The sequence below is a fragment of the Phaethon aethereus genome (genome assembly GCF_964289735.1).
Source record: "Phaethon aethereus genome assembly, chromosome: 1".
NCBI classification, from domain to species: domain Eukaryota; kingdom Metazoa; phylum Chordata; class Aves; order Phaethontiformes; family Phaethontidae; genus Phaethon; species Phaethon aethereus.
This window is the reverse complement of record NC_138575.1, coordinates 49,628,530-49,643,305: the sequence shown is the minus strand read 5'-3', so window position 1 is coordinate 49,643,305 and position 14,776 is coordinate 49,628,530. Positions and strand designations below refer to the sequence as shown.

Sequence of the window (14,776 nt, the reverse complement as noted above, 5' to 3'; positions counted from 1 at the left end):
AGCTATTAGCTTTTGCTGTTGGAAGTGTGCCTCAAATAAAAGGAAGTGACTGAAAAATACTTGGTCCTTGAAACGTGTTTGAAAGTCTGAGGACTTGAATTACCACTTTCAAAGTTTCTTTGAAAAATGGAATTTTGTGATCTTCCTGGCTGTCGTTATTTCCCCTTCCAGAAGAAAAGTAAAGGATTTACAGTAGAATTGTCTAATTATTTTTTTAAAATTTGGCTATTTACTGCTGATTATTCAGTTTAGAATGCAAAGGTATATTCCAATACTTTTAATAAAGATAATTTTAAAAAGGATCATCTAGGTTGTAAACTAATCATACCAATTGGAATTAAATTCCTTAATTTTTGACTGGAGAAATATACTTAGGTAATGGTCATTAAAATTGACGTTCATAAAGTTTGTAATTTTTCAGAGCAAAGCTGATGAACAAAACCTGATAGATGCACTTCAGAAAAAAATTAAAAAGTTGGAAAGTGAACTTGAGAAGAAGTGTGGAGAAACAGAAAAAAAAGATGTAAGAGAAGACAAGGTATGTGATATTTAGATTGTGGCTTTGAAAGACATCATCAGCCTAGGTCTAGGCAGTTCAACTCCCTATTGCCTCTAAAAAAACACAACCAACCAACCACCCAAACTTAATGAGAAGAAAAGCAGTTTCATGACTGTAACTTCTTCATGTTTCCCATGCTCTTTGCTACTGCTCTCGTTGCTTTGTTCTGGTATAGTAATGTTTTCCCGCCCATTTTGCAGAATTAAAGATGAATTACTAATCTTAGAAAACTAAGACCACCTACCTAAGTAGCAGTGAAATTGATTACATAAGTGCTGGCAAATGAATGCAATGATAAAAACATTACGTACTTAGCAGCAAAAGTATGAATCCTAAAAGGGATGATGTCTGTACAAGTGATTATTCTTCACGATAGTGATAGCCACATACAAGAGGTTCTGAGCTATTGGAGGTTTGTTCATTTTACCAGTTGTTTTCATTAGTTTTTTGCTTGTTATTTTACTACTTCAGTAACTAATTAGTGGCTTGTCATAGTAATCGTAAAGTATACTGGAATATGATAGCATGTTTTTATAATGACATTCAAACTATTTATGATATTATATCTAATTCTAGGAATGCACTTATGCTTCCACTTAATTTGAGACTTTTTAAATACCTGTTGCTTAGTGTCTAGAAATATTTTCTCAAACCTTACATGTTTTTACCTTTTTCCAAGATTTTGCTTTCCATCTGTCTCTTAGTTAGCAGTAGCTGTTTAGAATGAAGACAGAAAAGAAAGTACAGGGGCTAACTGGAGAAGGCAAAAGTCCAGTTAAAAAAACCCCAGAAATTGCTTACAGGAATATTGACTGTGATTTTTCAGTAGCCATTTGTGATCACATAGGTACCGGTTTTAACTGATGTATAATTTATAGTTACTGAATTGTAACTTTAACTAGAGATTCCATTTGTCATAGGAAAACATAAACTAAAATGACCAATTGTACAACTGTGCAGCAGGGGCATACTGGTGAGCTGTAGAAGACAGATCTGCTGTAAATTGGCATAGAAAAACACTTCTTTTTCTTTAATCTGTCTTCTTTACTAACATGTAATTCAAAGTAAAAGGATACATTGCACTAGCACCTCTAATTTCATAAAACGTGTCACTCCTTTTTTGTAGAATATTAAAAGGAAGAATTTGGTAATAGCATTATCTGCATCAGCTTTGTACACCATTTACTACAGCACACTTAAGGTATCCAGCTGGGCCTACTATTTACCTTATGGTAAATAAGGTAAATAATATATGCCTGCTGTGGCTTTATGTTTTAAATTGATAAATGAAGACTATATCATTCTTGGTTTTCTAACATGTTTGCTTATTTTGCTTTAAGAAAAACATTCAAAAAGAAATACATAATTTATTTATGTGCTTCACAGACCTCCAAGGAGGAGATAATTAGATGGGAAGAAAGTAAAAAATGGCAAATCAGAATGGAAGGATTGCGGAACAGACTAAGGGAAAAGGAAAAAGACGCAGATGCTTTAGCCAAACAGTTGAATACATTGAAGGAAATCTATACAAAGTGAGTTGGTTTTAATAGATGTAGCTACAAAATGATGGTGTAAGGGAAGTCCAGATACGTTTGTGACATTAATTATGTTTGTTATATTTATAAGATTGATGTCTAGAATTTGACATTCCTATTAAAAGGACTAGTTAATTTTCAAGCAGCAGGCTACTCATGTAGTATCCTTTCTCTTGTAGAAGCCAACAACCTTTATTAGAAGAAACTGTCTCTGAATGAAACTAATTTAAGTCCTTTATGATGCTTCTTGCATATAGCATTGTTATTCCCATGAAACAAGTAACAGCTTTATGAAGACAGGCTATTTCTCACTGCTGTGCTATTTAATCAGATTGCTAGGATTGGATACTGTGCTATGGTTATATGTAGGTCTACTGCAGTACTGATAGTTCTAGGATTATGAGATGGAAGCCGTTTAAAAAAAACACGTACGCAAACCCTCTGCAAATGTTATATTTCCTTCAGTACAGTAATGGCAGGGTTTTACTGATAAAAGGTGCAGAAGAGAAAGGAAACTGTGATGGCGATTGTAGTTGTGGTTAGACTGTGGTTTGAAACTGCTTCAAAATGGCTTTTATTCTTAGCAAGTCTTCCATGAATTTCACATAAAAGATAGGCAAGACAGCAAGTGGTTTATGACATGCATGATACTGATATAATGTGCAGTTGTTTTTTCCAGGTCTGGTTTTGCTTGGGTTTTTTTTAAAGCTTTATATAAAGTAACCTTATTAAACAGGAAAGGGGGTGTGGTTCAGTGAGCAAATAAATTGCAAATGTGGATTCCTTAAGACAGAAAATATTTTCTCCTAAAGAAAGCAAGTTAGCAAGTAAAGTTTTAAATGTGAATTTACTGTATGTTGCAGGACTGAAAAAGAGAAAGTTGCCCTACAGAAGAAACTGAAAACTACTGGTGTCACTGTTGACCGTGTTGTTGGAGTAAGAGCCTCAGATATTGAAAAAGAACTGGAAGAACTGAGAAAACGGAATCTAGATTTAGAAAATGAAGTTGCTCACATGAGGTGAGAGGCATTTTAAAAGAATATAAAAACTAAAAAATCTAAATAAGAAAAAAGTCTGTGGAAAGAGATAGATAGTCTATTAGGCCAATTGATTGGATAAGGAAAAAAAAAGACAGGCATTTCAAAAATCCTTCAAGTCTGTGACAAGCAAACTTAAAGCTACTTGGGAGCAATTGTGCATGTTCAGACATTATTCTAAAAAGCTAAGTAATATGAAAAACATCTGGCTCCCGTTGTGTAAAATTGTAATTACAATTTAGTGTTGGTGACAGTTACTGGAATTGCTAAATTGCAGTTAGTGAGTGTATTCTTAATCAGTGTATCCACTATCACAGTGGATAGTGTACCTAAGTAATAGAAGGTGTACACATCTCCAAAGAGCAGATTCCTTTTGCCAAAGTAAGTACTTTCGATTCACGGAGATTGGTTGAAATAGTGTATATGGCTAACATTCATTTAGAATATCTAGCCCAGTAATACTAGAAAATCCAGTCTAGTAATCCAGAAGTTCATGGGTTTGTTACTTCAAGGGATGTTTTTCTGCATTAACAGCCATTTGTTTGTTTTGTCTTGATTCATTTTTTGGTATAGAACACAGCAAGCAATCCCACGAGATTCTGTTGTAGAAGAACTACATTTCAAAAATCAATACCTCCAGGAAAAGCTTCATGCACTGCAGAGACAATGTTCAAGAGAGACATATTCTAGACCCTCAGTAAGTTAATGATGTACCCATGTTACCTAGAGGAATCACACCTACTTAACAAAGATATTTGTTATCCATTTGGTATTCTGTGTCATTTAGCTGGTTTTATTTCAAATGATAGTATTTCTAGAAGAGGATATGAAATATTCAGCTTTTAGTGTTTTCAAAAAAAACCACAACAAAATAAACGTCCCAAACCCACCAAAACTCCAAAGCGTATAGTTTCTGTGTTCTACAGGTAGAAGCTGAAATATTCAGCATCCTAGCATATGTGGAGAAATAACGTATATGTACTTTTAAATGTATGAGTCTGCAACTGAGACTACTTTTATATTCCATACTGAATGAAAATTTGGGATACACAGAGTTTGGGGCAATACTGAGCTGCATTTCAGTTACATTAGGTTGTTTTGTTGTGTTTTGATTTTTACAAGGTTCATTATATTGCATATATTGGATTATTAGGTTATGTTAATTTTTCAAGAAATAGATTTAACAGTACAGTCTAGGTTTCTTTATTTCCTGTTTTGTTTTACTGTCTTCTGCTTTTCTTTCATGCTTCATTCTATCTTGAATCAGAGTACATATGACCAAACTGAACTGACCAAGTCTGTTCCTGTCAGTATCTGTAAACAAAAGTATTTGAATTTCCTTCAAAAGAAATCTATTTCAAATAGGGATGAAATCAAACATCAGACTAATCATAGCATTACTGATGGCAATGAAATAGATGAGGAAGCTGACATGCAATCATGCATCATGCATAATGAAATCCGTGAGGCTACTGTGGATGCAAGCACAGAAGTGTCTCCCAAACAACATCCTGAAGATAGTGAGAAATGCAATGACACAGATATTTCTAGGGAAGGACTGAAAAACAAAAATACAGCTGAATCTGATGAAGAGAAGTGCAATGAAAAAGAAGAAGATATAACCCAACCTGAAAATGGAAAACTTAATGAGGAATTTGAAGAAGAGGAGAGGAAGCGAGAAATACTTAAGCAATCAAATGTTGATGAAGAGGAAAGTGTAGAAGAGCCTGATACTGACAGAATGAGCCGCAATCAGTCTGATTCAGGGGAGCCTTCTAATCAAGCTAAGGACTATGAAACAGAAAACATATATGTCAATAAGGAAATCAGTCAACACACTGCAGAGGATAAACATGGAACTTACCAAAGTGGTACAGAGGGGGTTGAAACAAGCCAAGAATTTTGTGAAATGCCTGAGGTTTGATACTGTAGCAATCCCATAGGATTTCTTTTGTATAAATGATGTAGAAATAGAATAGTTTGATTTTGATACTGCAGTAGTTGCCCGTGCATGGTCTGCAGGGATATTGAAGTAGTCACCAAGTGGTCCATAAAGCAAACCTTACATTTCATGATAGGCATGCATGTCAGATCACAAGTATGCTACCGTCAGTTCTAAAGTTTTGATCCAGAAAGTTTACAAATAATCCCAATTATAGATGCAGCTAATTTCTTTGAGAGATTTGTGATGTGTTATTACTTACACTAAGAAAAAAATATGCTTTATTGAAGGAAATACTTTATTCCTATCATTATTAGTGATGAATTAATAGATCACATGTACGGTTAATTCCATAACTACATAATTAAAACCTGCTGATTATTATATCATCAAAAGGTTTTACTCTTTTTACTAGTCAGGCAAAATAATTTACTATATACTTATGATTTGAATTCACAATATAAGGCTTGCAAAACACTCTTTATGTAATAGAAATTACTAGCCTCCATGGATGAAGACATAAGATTGTAGGAACTAACAGACTAAGAACTAGAATTATATACTACTCTTCCTGACTTGCTCTGTGATGTGTTTGACTTAAGTGAAATCCCTTATGCTGTATGTACTCTTTAATAAACATACCAGAATATGTCCTTAAAATTAGAAGCTGTTCCCAGTGTCACAGTTTACTACACTCAGTAGCTTTTTTGTCTTTTAGACTTTGGGATTTATTTCTACCCAGTAGTTTGAGAGTTAATTTTGGTTTGATTTGGTGATTTGTAAACTTCTCCTAAAGGTTAAGCAAGTTTAGAAAATGTAAGAGAAGGAGTTAAAGTCAGAGCAGGTTGAATCAAAACTGGTGATACAACTGTCATCCATTTTATTTCTGTGAAAAATACTAATTCTGTGTTGCTCTTTATCCGCTACCACTGATAAAATGATTAGTGCATTACCACTTAATAATAATTTTTCCCCTTCATTTTCTCAAGACATCAGGAATAGAATCAGATGATCAATATCGAAGAGAACAAGAAGTTTTAAAGGAAAATTTAAGATTGTCATCTGAAAACGTTGAGCTAAGATTCCAGCTAGAGCAGGCCAATAAAGATTTGCCAAGATTAAAGGTAATATCTTTTTACCATTAGTCCTCTTTACCCTGACACAGGTTAGAGGATTGCTTAAAAAGAAATGGATATCTTTTCTGTATGTACTCGAAGTGCTTCATGGTTTTATGGAAGACGAGAAGGTGGAATGGCTGGTAGAAATGATGAAAAATGTCATTGTGATGGGAAATTGCTTTATCAATACATTTTTCAAAGTAAACCAACTGTAATTTTGTTACTGTTCACCTCAGCTTGAAATCTAAATAAGTTGCTTATTACTTTGTTTTTTTAGGACCAAGTAGGTGACTTAAAAGAAATGTGTGAACTTCTCAAAAAAGAGAAAGCAGATGTTGAACGAAAGCTGTGCAGCATTAGAGGGGTAAGTATTGCAACAGCATTTTTCATCATAATTAAATGAAAAAAAAATAAAAAAGCAGTATTTTATTAAAGCTAAATTATTTGGAATCAACCAAAAGCAAAGAGGAAGTATTCTTTCTTGTTTATTTTATTGCCAAAGTGCTATAATAAATTAATGACATTCACTTAATAGGACCATTAGAAAGACTAGAGCTAAACTATTAAATATTTGCACTATCATGGCCTTAATTTTGTCATTTGGATTAGTTATCTTCAGAAACATATTTGTACAAAAAATAGGAATTACAGCTTTAATAATGAAAATTATATTATGTATTTCTGTAAATGCACGATACATTACATGTTTATGATTTAAAAGATAGGATTTTGATTTGATGCAGATGTTAGAAAGTGTAAGTTATTGTTAGTGAAGTTTGTTGTTTGTTATACTGTGCAAGATGACACAGTTAAAATTTACCCTAGCTACTGTCAGCTACTTTAATGGACCAGTATTTCAGAAGTTACAGGGAAAAAAGGCTTCAGCAGTGTCCAGTATCTCTCTTGCCACTAACTTGTCAAACTATTTGTGTGACCTTTTAAAGGAAGCCACCTTAACTAAAAGCTTTTAAGTGCCTTCGTAGCTCTGTCAGTATACGAAGGGAATGAGTTCTACTTCTGGGTACCTGGAAGATTGTGTATTTACCATTCTTTTACATGTACCTTACACGGACTGCTTGTATATCTGCCTGTCTCTTCTGCAGTGGTAGCTTTTGGACATGGAAATTCAGTTTATAAAACTTTCATGCAAAGTTTCTGAGAAGGCAGCAACTTCTGAATCTTCCTCCCATTTCAGGCACCAAGATTTGACAGAGGTTTTTCTTTTAACTCTGCTGTGTACCAACATAAACCTCCTAATCCCTCTAGTTATTTTAGAGAAGAATAAGTCATTTTTACTTCCAAAACTTGGTCACTATGTAGGTTTATGTAGGGCTCCAAAGAGTAAGATCTTCTCCATTTTCCATTGTACTGTACTCCTTACTGCTGTAGAAAGAAAAGGAGGCACTTCATGGGCCCAGAACTAGAAACAGCATCATCTTAAAATTATTATTGCTGAGGAAAACAGTTGTTACAAAGATGATCAGAAAATAAATGCATTTTGATGGCCTTTGACAGCTTTTCTACTTCATAAATGAACGTAGTGAAAAAAGAATGGAAAATTACAAGCTTTCCCCCCCTATTTATTTATTTATTTATTTATCACTCTGCAGACTATATGCCTGGGGAAAGGGAGGAGATTTACTCATGCTTTAAGATGTAGTTCTTCTGTCACTTTAATCCAGCAGAAGTATAGTTGCTAAAAAAGGCCCCTCTTTTCCTCCCTCAAGCTCCTGGACATTCTTTTCTTTTTTTTTTTTTTTTCCCTCAGATAGTATTAGCATTCAAGCAATTGCATCGTCTATTGGATCAGGGAATTACTCTACAAGAAAAGATAAAAAAATAAAGTAGTACTTTATTTTCTTAATGTTTCAGTGTAGTTCATAAAGTACAGCAGATTCTAAGACTAACTGCAGCTTTCTTGGGTAACACAGAAAATGAAGGAGCTGATATGTTGACTTTGGGGGTGAATACATCACTACATATTTTGGGGAGCTAAGTATGCAAGAAACTTTAGGGTTTGAGTCACACCATAATATAACATCTTTTTTATAAATATAAATTGCAATGGGAAAATAAGCAATAAAGTAATATTTAGAGTGTCTCAGAATCTTAAGATGAACTGTTTATTTCCTTTTAACTTTTTTCTTCCCTCTCTGTAGGCTGGTAGAAGTGGAAAGACAGTCCCAGAACTGGAAAAAACAATTGGTTTGATGAAAAAGGTTGTAGAGAGAGTCCAAAGAGAAAATGAAGATCTGAAAAAAGTTCCAGCTGTGGTTTCAAAGGAGAAATTACTTTGTCTTGAACAGGAAAATGAGAGGCTAAAGGTACTGATTTATCTCCAGTAACTATATGTAGATAACTGTTTATGTGCACGTTAGTAGGAAAATGGAGCAGCAAGCCTGTTGTTGACATTGATTGGCACAGAAGTATTTTAAAAATTCCAAATATGGAACATGTGGAACAGAAAAGCAAAACTTCTTTTTAGCATAACATAACAGACTGCCCAATTTATGAAAAGGTACTCTGTACCTTAAGGATATATTTAAATATGTGATGAAATGTTATGTGCAGTGTGCTAGGTAGCTGTAACTATGCTGTGCTTTAAAAATGGAAATCTGAAATTTTCTGCTAAGCAATGTATATGTGTTTTAACGAACTGTTTGATATTTAGTCTGAAATGGAAAAAATGAAGCTTCATCTGGGGGGCAAGCTGAGTATGCGTTATGAATCTAAAGCCAAAGGAATGGAAAAAGTTATTACTGAAAACGAGAGGCTGCGTAAAGAACTGAAAAAGGTATGGTCATTGTAATGCATCCCTTTATTTCCATTAGTTACTGGTTGTGGTAAGTATCTTTTTATCCTTTGGGGGTTTTTTCATGCTTGATATAGAATGGACACTTTCTAAGCACTGAAATTGCTGTGACAGATTTTTTAATTATATGTGGAGAGGAGAAATCCAAGCAGCAGCCTAACACAGAATTTGGAAGCTGTGGTGCTAGTGACCTTGGATGCTAATGACTTTGGATGCACTGTTTTCCTCTAGACCAGCACTGACCCTATCTCACCATCATTTTCGATAATCCTGTGCTTCATGTGAGGTTAAGTATTCCATTAACCTTTGTTTTTATTGAACAATAGGAAGCTGACAGTGCAGAGAAGCTACGAATAGCAAAGAATAACGTGAAAATATTAAATGAGAAGTTAACTGTACAGCTGGAGGAAACCACTAAGAGGCTAAATTTGGCTGAGAGCCAATTGGATGGAGCTGACAGCAAAAGCTGGAAGTCCGTTGTAATGAGGTAGGAATTGAGAATGAAATAAGAAGATAAACACAAGTGTTAACTCCTCTTTAAATATTAGCAAACAAATTAGACTTTCCTTTTCATAATTTTTCTTTCCTCTTTTGAAGGTAGTTTCATACTGTCCGTATTTTATTTTCTGATTCCATATTAGTATGTAGAATCTGTGTAGAGGTCTCTGATAGGAATCCAGCAGCGATCTAGTGTCCTTAAGTATTGGCCTTGTTAGCTGCTTCTAGACAGTAGCCAGTTACTTATCTCCCAATTACTTGTCTCCACTCTTCAGATCAACTGTAGACTTCTGGATGATTCTGGTAAAGGAAGTATTTTGTGTTCTTTACTGCTTAAATGTATTGTATTTGTGTTTTTGTAGTAATATCTGCATTCTTGCTGAACCTAGAAAGTATTTCACGTGGATGACAATCTGAAACAAAAACTGGAAGCCAGCAACCTGCATTTTCCAGCTTGGCTGCATTTGAATCTATATTTAACCACGTGAATGTGCAGAGGTTGTGTTAGAAACCCCACTGGGATTTCTATACTCCTTGGGACATGCAGGCATAGCTAAAGATCTTTCGTGTGTTCTGAAGGCCCTGAAAGCTAATTGCAGTCACCCAGTTGATTCTGTTATAAGAAGAGAGAAGAACCCGGAGACTAACACTGCATTATCTTTTGCAATATATAAAATGAAGTACGGGGAATCACTATTTTTAGGTAAAACTCAGACTTTGAAATAAGCATCAAAAATGATTTTTTGTTTGGTAATAATAGTAAATGTCTACAACTCTATACCAGTAAGTTATCTGAGAGTTACCTATCAGTTTTTTTAAAATTCAGGTATCACTTGCATCACTCAACATGGAACAAACTAAAGAAAACAATTTTATGACACCGATTTCTGCTTTGCAACTTAGGCGTACATTTTTAATTTATCTATACTTTCACAATTAGTGCAGATGCTTTTTCTATGACAACCTACTTATACAGGCTGGAGATCTTAACTCTACAGCCTGAACAACTTTAATTGCATTCATTTCTTTTCTAGAAGCAAGCTGTTTAGTTCTGTTTTGTGGTTGCTTACAGAAATCCTAATTTATATTATATAAATATATATTATGAATATATATTTATATAATTTACATATCGTCTCCTAAATTATTTAATAATTTAATCTCCTAAAAATACTTTAATCTCTATTTCTGCAAAAGTATTCGTTTTTGCTCTTACCTTTTTCTAAATAAAATACTACCAGGATGCACGAAACCAAGATGAAGGAAATGGAAATGGATATTGCTAAAAAAACCCAAAGTATAACTGACCTTAAACGGCTGCTTCAGGAGGCAACCGAACGTGAACACAATGCTGATAAAAACTTACAAGATCTAAAAGAACAAGTGAGTAAAATTTACCGAGATGACTCTGGGAATAGATTGCTTAATATTTATTTCTTTCCTATGTCTATATTTGCAGAGTACATTTTTTTCTCTAATCCATGCTTTTATAGGGTTTTTTCAGTCCTAGTTGCTGTAATTGTATATTTACATATTTTAGCCAATTAATGAGGTTTACCACATATTATCAATATATATTCTTGACGTGCAGTCTCAGGGGAAAATTAAGTTTTTTCTACTGTTATTCTGTAGGGGTTTAATATTATCCTTTCATTGATCACAAGAAAGCCTGTAGGTACAGATGCTTCAAATGGTCTTAAAACCTTTCTAGCTTGTTCTGCAGAGTGAGTCTGCTGCAGGGACTTCCCTCTTTCTTCCAGGTCTTTTCTGGGGGACTGACTGTGCCATCCTAAAGTGGATCTTCATGCCTATTTCCAATCTGGCCTCTTACGTGCAGTCCCTAATAAGTCTTACAAATATTACTTCACACACAGAAGAGTTGATGAATTTAAACGTGGGTACCTTTGAAAAGATAGATAAATTTCTAGCGTTTAAGTACTCCAGAGATGTAGCCCTAGGACTAGCCACCTAGATTAGCTTCCATCTTCTCATTTATTAGTATGTGCATGTTTTTCTTCCCCAGCCACCTCATACTGGCCATTCTCAGTGCAACGAATACGTTACACTTGCCATATAGGAAGTCATACATATTATGTAAGCAAGTAAATGTGTTCAATAAATAATAGAACTTGTAACTGAGTCATATAAAACAATTATTTTGTTAATTTTTGCTTGTTTTCTCTTTTCTAAAGTCAGCATTATTAACATGAAGTGTATACCAGCAGCACAGAGATAAAATTACTTCATTATGTGATATTACTCTGGAGCAAACATTTTCCAGTTTTTTTCGTGTCTTAAATACTGATAAAAGGATGTAGTCAAGGTTAACTACATTTCAAAGAAACAGACATTTATTGTGGAAAAAAACACAAATCCTTACCATTTTAGGTTGTAATAGAAAAAAAGCCTATCACTAACAGTAGCCTTATGAGAGTTCATAAATTGTCACTGCATTCAAAAGCTGTATATTGTCTCATATTTAAAACACTAATTTTTTTGTTCCTGCATCTTCTGCTGAAAGGCTCTTCTGGAGGCTAACTCCCTCCCTCTCTGGTGAGGGACCTGTTCTAACTTATGACTGCAGGTCATTTCTAGTCAACACACACTTATTTGGGTTTTCATTGCAAAATCAGAGGCTTTTCATATTATGTTTAAAAAGGAACTTGGACACCTAGGTATGCAAATAAGCATGTTGGTAATATTTTTAAAGCACTTTTACTTGAAATTATTTAGGCATATCACTTCCTTAAGCATATGTATAAATTATGCTAACATAGCTATGTATCAAACTTTCTTTGTAAATCTAACTTTTGAATACTTCTTTGTTCACCTTCATGAAATATGTAGCAATGATCTATAGTAACTTTAAAAAGACTGTAGATAATTAGCTTAGTGGAAACTGTCAGTAGATGAACACTTGGGTTTTTCTCTCTGTGATAACTTAGTACTTGGTTACATCCTTAGTATTGTTTGTTTAATTCATTTTTTTAATCCTGTATCAAAAAGAACTCCATCTGAACTGCATTATCCATGGATACTGTTTTCAAGAGTAAAACTTCCTTAATTTTTCTTTTAAGATTGAGCTTCTCAAACACTTTCCTGAAGGTGCAATGACAGAGGAAAGCCTCATCAAGGAGCTTCAGCTTTTAAGGTAATGTACTTTTAAATAACTAAATATCTCAGCCAATATACGTGAAATAAGAATTATCAGGAAATAGCCATTGTGATTTTTAGTTACATATCTTATACTCTAAAATACTTTAATAATTAAAAAAAAATATTCTAAAATTGTTTTATATTCCAGATTAACTAATAATCGATTAGAGAAGGAAAAAGCCGAACTAGCTCACCAGGTGGAGGATTACAAGCACCACATACACACATACACAAGCGAAGGTCCTGCAGCCGGTAATCATTTTCAATACCTAAAATAGAGATGTTCCTGTATTTTGGGCCTAAAACTATTTTTACTTAATATGTGTGTGCAAAATGATAATAAATCTACAGAATTATTTGAATTATATTCATGCCAGAGTAATGTAAACTTGAACAGACTAAGGTCTTGGATTTTTGAGTATTTAGAAGCTTTTTATATAGAAGTGTTGGCAGAAATCTCCATAATTAATTACCTTGAACCAGAGGCTGTAATCTTTGTAAGATTTTGCGTTCCAAGAAGATGTGTAGTTCATGCCACCATTTGCTTTATAAACTTCAAAAGACTGCCTATAAGATGGCAGTCATTCATTGAAACCCTCTTGCCTACCCCTTCTGCCTTGGGTTCCAAGCTGCCAGAGGATGATTGTCTATTTCCAGATACCAGCTCTGTGAATGATACAAGACTGAGCAGGCACCAATCTCAGGCGAAACGCAGAGCACACTGCCATATGACCAGGAAAAAAAATTAATTAACCCTCTTGAAATTGTGACTATAATTAAGAAGATCTTTATACTATGTTATTTCCAAGTTTCCTGCATTTAATTCAGAGAAACTGCACATGTTGTATTTCTCAGAAGTACGCTAATAGATTGGCCATTGGAGTATTGCATTCATGCACAGGAACTAGACACCACCACCTAATTTGTACAAGAACTAAAGAAAAGCCCCAGTGATGTGAATTTTTGGTGGCTGTTGATCCCAAATAGGTTTACGCACTTCAACTGTTGCAGCTTTCAGGAGATGCAGAATTACTGTAACAAGATTATTCATGTCATTGATTTTCATTACCCTAAATTTCATAACGAATTATCATTATTTTTGCAGGACATAATGAAATTGTAGAGAATGATAAAAATGACAAATTAATGACAGAAGTAGCTGACCTCCAGACACAGCTGAAAGCCTCAGAGTTGGAAAAACAGCAATTAAAGGTGAGTTGCAAGGATCATCCTAGGCAAAATAATGAGCAAAATTATGGTTAGCTAGAAAGAGGTATTTAATATCTAAACTAATATTTAATGACAAAGTCAACCTCTAAACATGTTTATGAAGCCTGTTTTGTTGTTAGTGAATGTGCTGTTCATGGGTAGATTTTTGTGTCTTTAGAGAACATACTTATTCTCTCATCATTTAGCCTTTTAAGAAAAAGACAAAAAAAGCTGTTGTTGACATGTATTTCCTAAATACTGGATAAAGGTGGTCCTCCTTCATTCTTTTTAATAGGAAGAAACAAAAAAGCTGACAAGAGAACTAGAAAAATTTGACCCTTCCTTTTTTGAAGAAATTGAGGATCTGAAATACAACTACAATGAAGAAATAAAAAAAAATGTTATCTTAGAAGAGAGATTAAAGCAGCTTTCTGCAGAGTTTGGCATTCAAGTGGATAGTTCAGGCAACGCTTCTGTTGATTAGGTTGGTGTTTAATGTCCTCAGTATTGATACAGAAAATAAATTCCAGGGCAGTTACATACTACTGATTTATTTTTCTGTTTTTATCTTGGAATGATACAAGTCTATTAAAGTTATAATAGTCTGGCATATACCTAAGAGTGCAGAATTGGATTAGTCAACAGCTTATGGCCAGTATTTCTATACACCAGAGAAAAGTGAGTTTCACCTCTCCCAACTCCTTTGAAATACTATATTTTAATTCAGAACAGTAATTTGGGTAATACACAGGTGTCAGGTAAAGTTGAAACCTTGGATTTATACTAAAAGTGGAGAAACTCTTAAAATGTGCTATGTATGCTAAGTTCCAGATTGCTAAGAATATGTAATTTGGTTTTGCTGTCTTGTGCTATAATACTTCTTAACTATGGACTCAGGGTCAGTTGATAT

The 14,776-nt window shown here is 34.1% G+C and overlaps 1 protein-coding gene across 1 annotated transcript in view; it reads left to right on the top strand.

The window, feature by feature from the left end:
* The window catches only part of CEP290 (centrosomal protein 290), a 51,343-nt gene extending 36,800 nt beyond the window's left edge, over positions 1-14,543 (top strand). The window contains exons 39-53 of the mRNA XM_082003520.1: positions 422-538; positions 1,946-2,091; positions 2,958-3,113; positions 3,705-3,828; positions 4,399-5,049; positions 6,063-6,197; positions 6,469-6,555; positions 8,351-8,515; positions 8,863-8,985; positions 9,330-9,490; positions 10,743-10,884; positions 12,579-12,652; positions 12,806-12,909; positions 13,763-13,869; positions 14,162-14,543. Of these exons, the coding sequence (XP_081859646.1) occupies positions 422-538; positions 1,946-2,091; positions 2,958-3,113; positions 3,705-3,828; positions 4,399-5,049; positions 6,063-6,197; positions 6,469-6,555; positions 8,351-8,515; positions 8,863-8,985; positions 9,330-9,490; positions 10,743-10,884; positions 12,579-12,652; positions 12,806-12,909; positions 13,763-13,869; positions 14,162-14,350 (2,481 nt within the window). The 3' untranslated portion in view covers positions 14,351-14,543. The remainder of the gene's footprint in view (positions 1-421; positions 539-1,945; positions 2,092-2,957; positions 3,114-3,704; positions 3,829-4,398; positions 5,050-6,062; positions 6,198-6,468; positions 6,556-8,350; positions 8,516-8,862; positions 8,986-9,329; positions 9,491-10,742; positions 10,885-12,578; positions 12,653-12,805; positions 12,910-13,762; positions 13,870-14,161) is intronic.
* The last annotated feature ends 233 nt before the right edge of the window (positions 14,544-14,776 follow it).